At 45.7% G+C, this 1,744-nt stretch overlaps 1 protein-coding gene across 1 annotated transcript; it reads right to left on the bottom strand.

Annotated features, from left to right (window-relative positions):
• Positions 1–327: 327 nt before the first annotated feature.
• LOC118713500 (olfactory receptor 51I2-like) lies at positions 328–1,272 on the bottom strand. Its single transcript, XM_036428129.1, has one exon. It carries the CDS (start codon positions 1,270–1,272, stop codon positions 328–330), a length of 945 nt encoding a protein of 314 aa, XP_036284022.1.
• Positions 1,273–1,744: the final 472 nt, after the last annotated feature.

Raw genomic sequence — 1,744 nt, 5'->3', positions numbered from 1 at the left:
TTAAAAAGTATTGGGTAATACCTATTATCTCAAATAATAATACCCAGTCATTCTATGGTTGATATATATGCATTAGTTTTTGAAATGTATTTGACTAATAAAATTGGCAACCTGAGACATTTCATTACAATGTAAGACAGCTGATATTTTGAGTTAGGTTTTCGCTTGGCTATACCATACAACTAATCGCAGTTACCCAATCACAGGTCCATGCATAGCAGGAGATTGAAGTCCTCCAAAAAAAATAGCAGAACACACACACACACACACACACACAGCAATAACAAAAACATAGGGTACATGAATTTCCAGAAGCTTTCTTTCTGATCACAGCTTATATCCCAATAACATTTTACATAGCCTCTTACGAATCTCCTTAGTCTTAATGGAATAAATAATTGGGTTGAGCATTGGAGGCACAAAGAGATAAACCAGGGACATGAACTTGTGCACGTGCTCAGAGGAATGCTTCCCAAATCGGTGAATCATGGACACACTAACCATGGGCACATAAAAGATAAGCACAGCACAGATGTGTGACACACAAGTGTTGAGTGTCTTAAGTCTTTCTTCCTTGGAGGCAATGGCCAACACAGAGTGCAGTATGAGAACATAGGAGAGAACGATGAGCACTGAATCCACACCAAAGGCAGAGATGACAATGAACAGGCCATACATACTATTGATGGTGGTATCTCCACAAGGCAAGCGGATAAGGTCTGGGTGCAAGCAGTAGGAATGGGTCAGCGTGTTGACCTCACAAAACGGCAGCCTTCTCAGAAGAAAAGGCAGTGGGAAGACCATGCAGAAACTGCGGATGATGATGGACAGGCCTATGTGAACCACACGGATATCAGTGAGCACAGATGAATAACGCAAGGGGTTACAGATGGCCACATACCTGTCAAAACTCATAGCCAGCAGGATCCCAGACTCTGTCCAGGAAAAAAAGTGGATGAAGAACATCTGGGTTAGGCAGGCATCAAAAGCAATCTCTGGGTCATGGAAGCACAAGACAGCCAGTACAGTGGGCAATGTAGAAAAGGACACACCCAAGTCATTGACAGATAACAGAGACAGGAAGTAGTACATTGGCTGGTGCAAGCTCTGCTCCTCCTTTATGATGAAGAGAATTAGAATGTTGCCCAGGACAGAGACAGCATAAAGCAGCAAGATGCAAGCAGTTAACCAGTGCTCCAGGCCCTCCATCTCTGGGAAGGCAGTTAGTGTGAAGCTGGTAATGCTTGAGATGTTAGTCCCAAAATTTTTCATGAGATCCATGAGAAGCTTTTAAGGAAACATAACCAGAGTGAAGTGAGGTCAGACAGTGGAGGACTCAAACACCAAGAGTGATCACTGTACTCAAGATGGAAGGGACAATGACATTTATATTTGACTAGAGGCCCAATGCATGAAAATTCATGCACTCAGGGGCGGGGGTCCCCCAGCCCTTCCTGCACCCTTTTCACAGTCCGGGATCCCTCTGGCAGTGCGAGGAGCGGGCCTAAGCCACAGTCAGACATCATTAGTGCTGCCGTGGTGGTGGGAGAGATTCCCTACACCACTGCTGCACTCACAGTCATCAGACTGGCTTGTAGCTGAGCAGAGCTCCCACCGTGGGAATGTACTGACTGTGGGGCGGGGTAGGGGATAAGGGAGGGCAGCTCCTGCATTGAGCATCTGCCCCCTAGTGGTCAATGTGCATCATAGCGATCAGTCATTCCCAGTTGTTCTGCCTTTAGAA

The sequence above is a fragment of the Pipistrellus kuhlii genome, unplaced genomic scaffold (genome assembly GCF_014108245.1).
Source record: "Pipistrellus kuhlii isolate mPipKuh1 unplaced genomic scaffold, mPipKuh1.p scaffold_m20_p_9, whole genome shotgun sequence".
Taxonomy (NCBI): Eukaryota; Metazoa; Chordata; class Mammalia; order Chiroptera; family Vespertilionidae; genus Pipistrellus; species Pipistrellus kuhlii.
Note: the sequence above shows the minus strand (reverse complement) of the source record. Positions and strands in the feature narration are given on the sequence as shown.

What these genes read in the sequence shown, in the direction of transcription:
- LOC118713500 (XM_036428129.1), bottom strand. Translation starts at nt 1,272, where the DNA reads ATGAAAAATTTTGGGACTAACATCTCAAGCATTACCAGCTTCACACTA.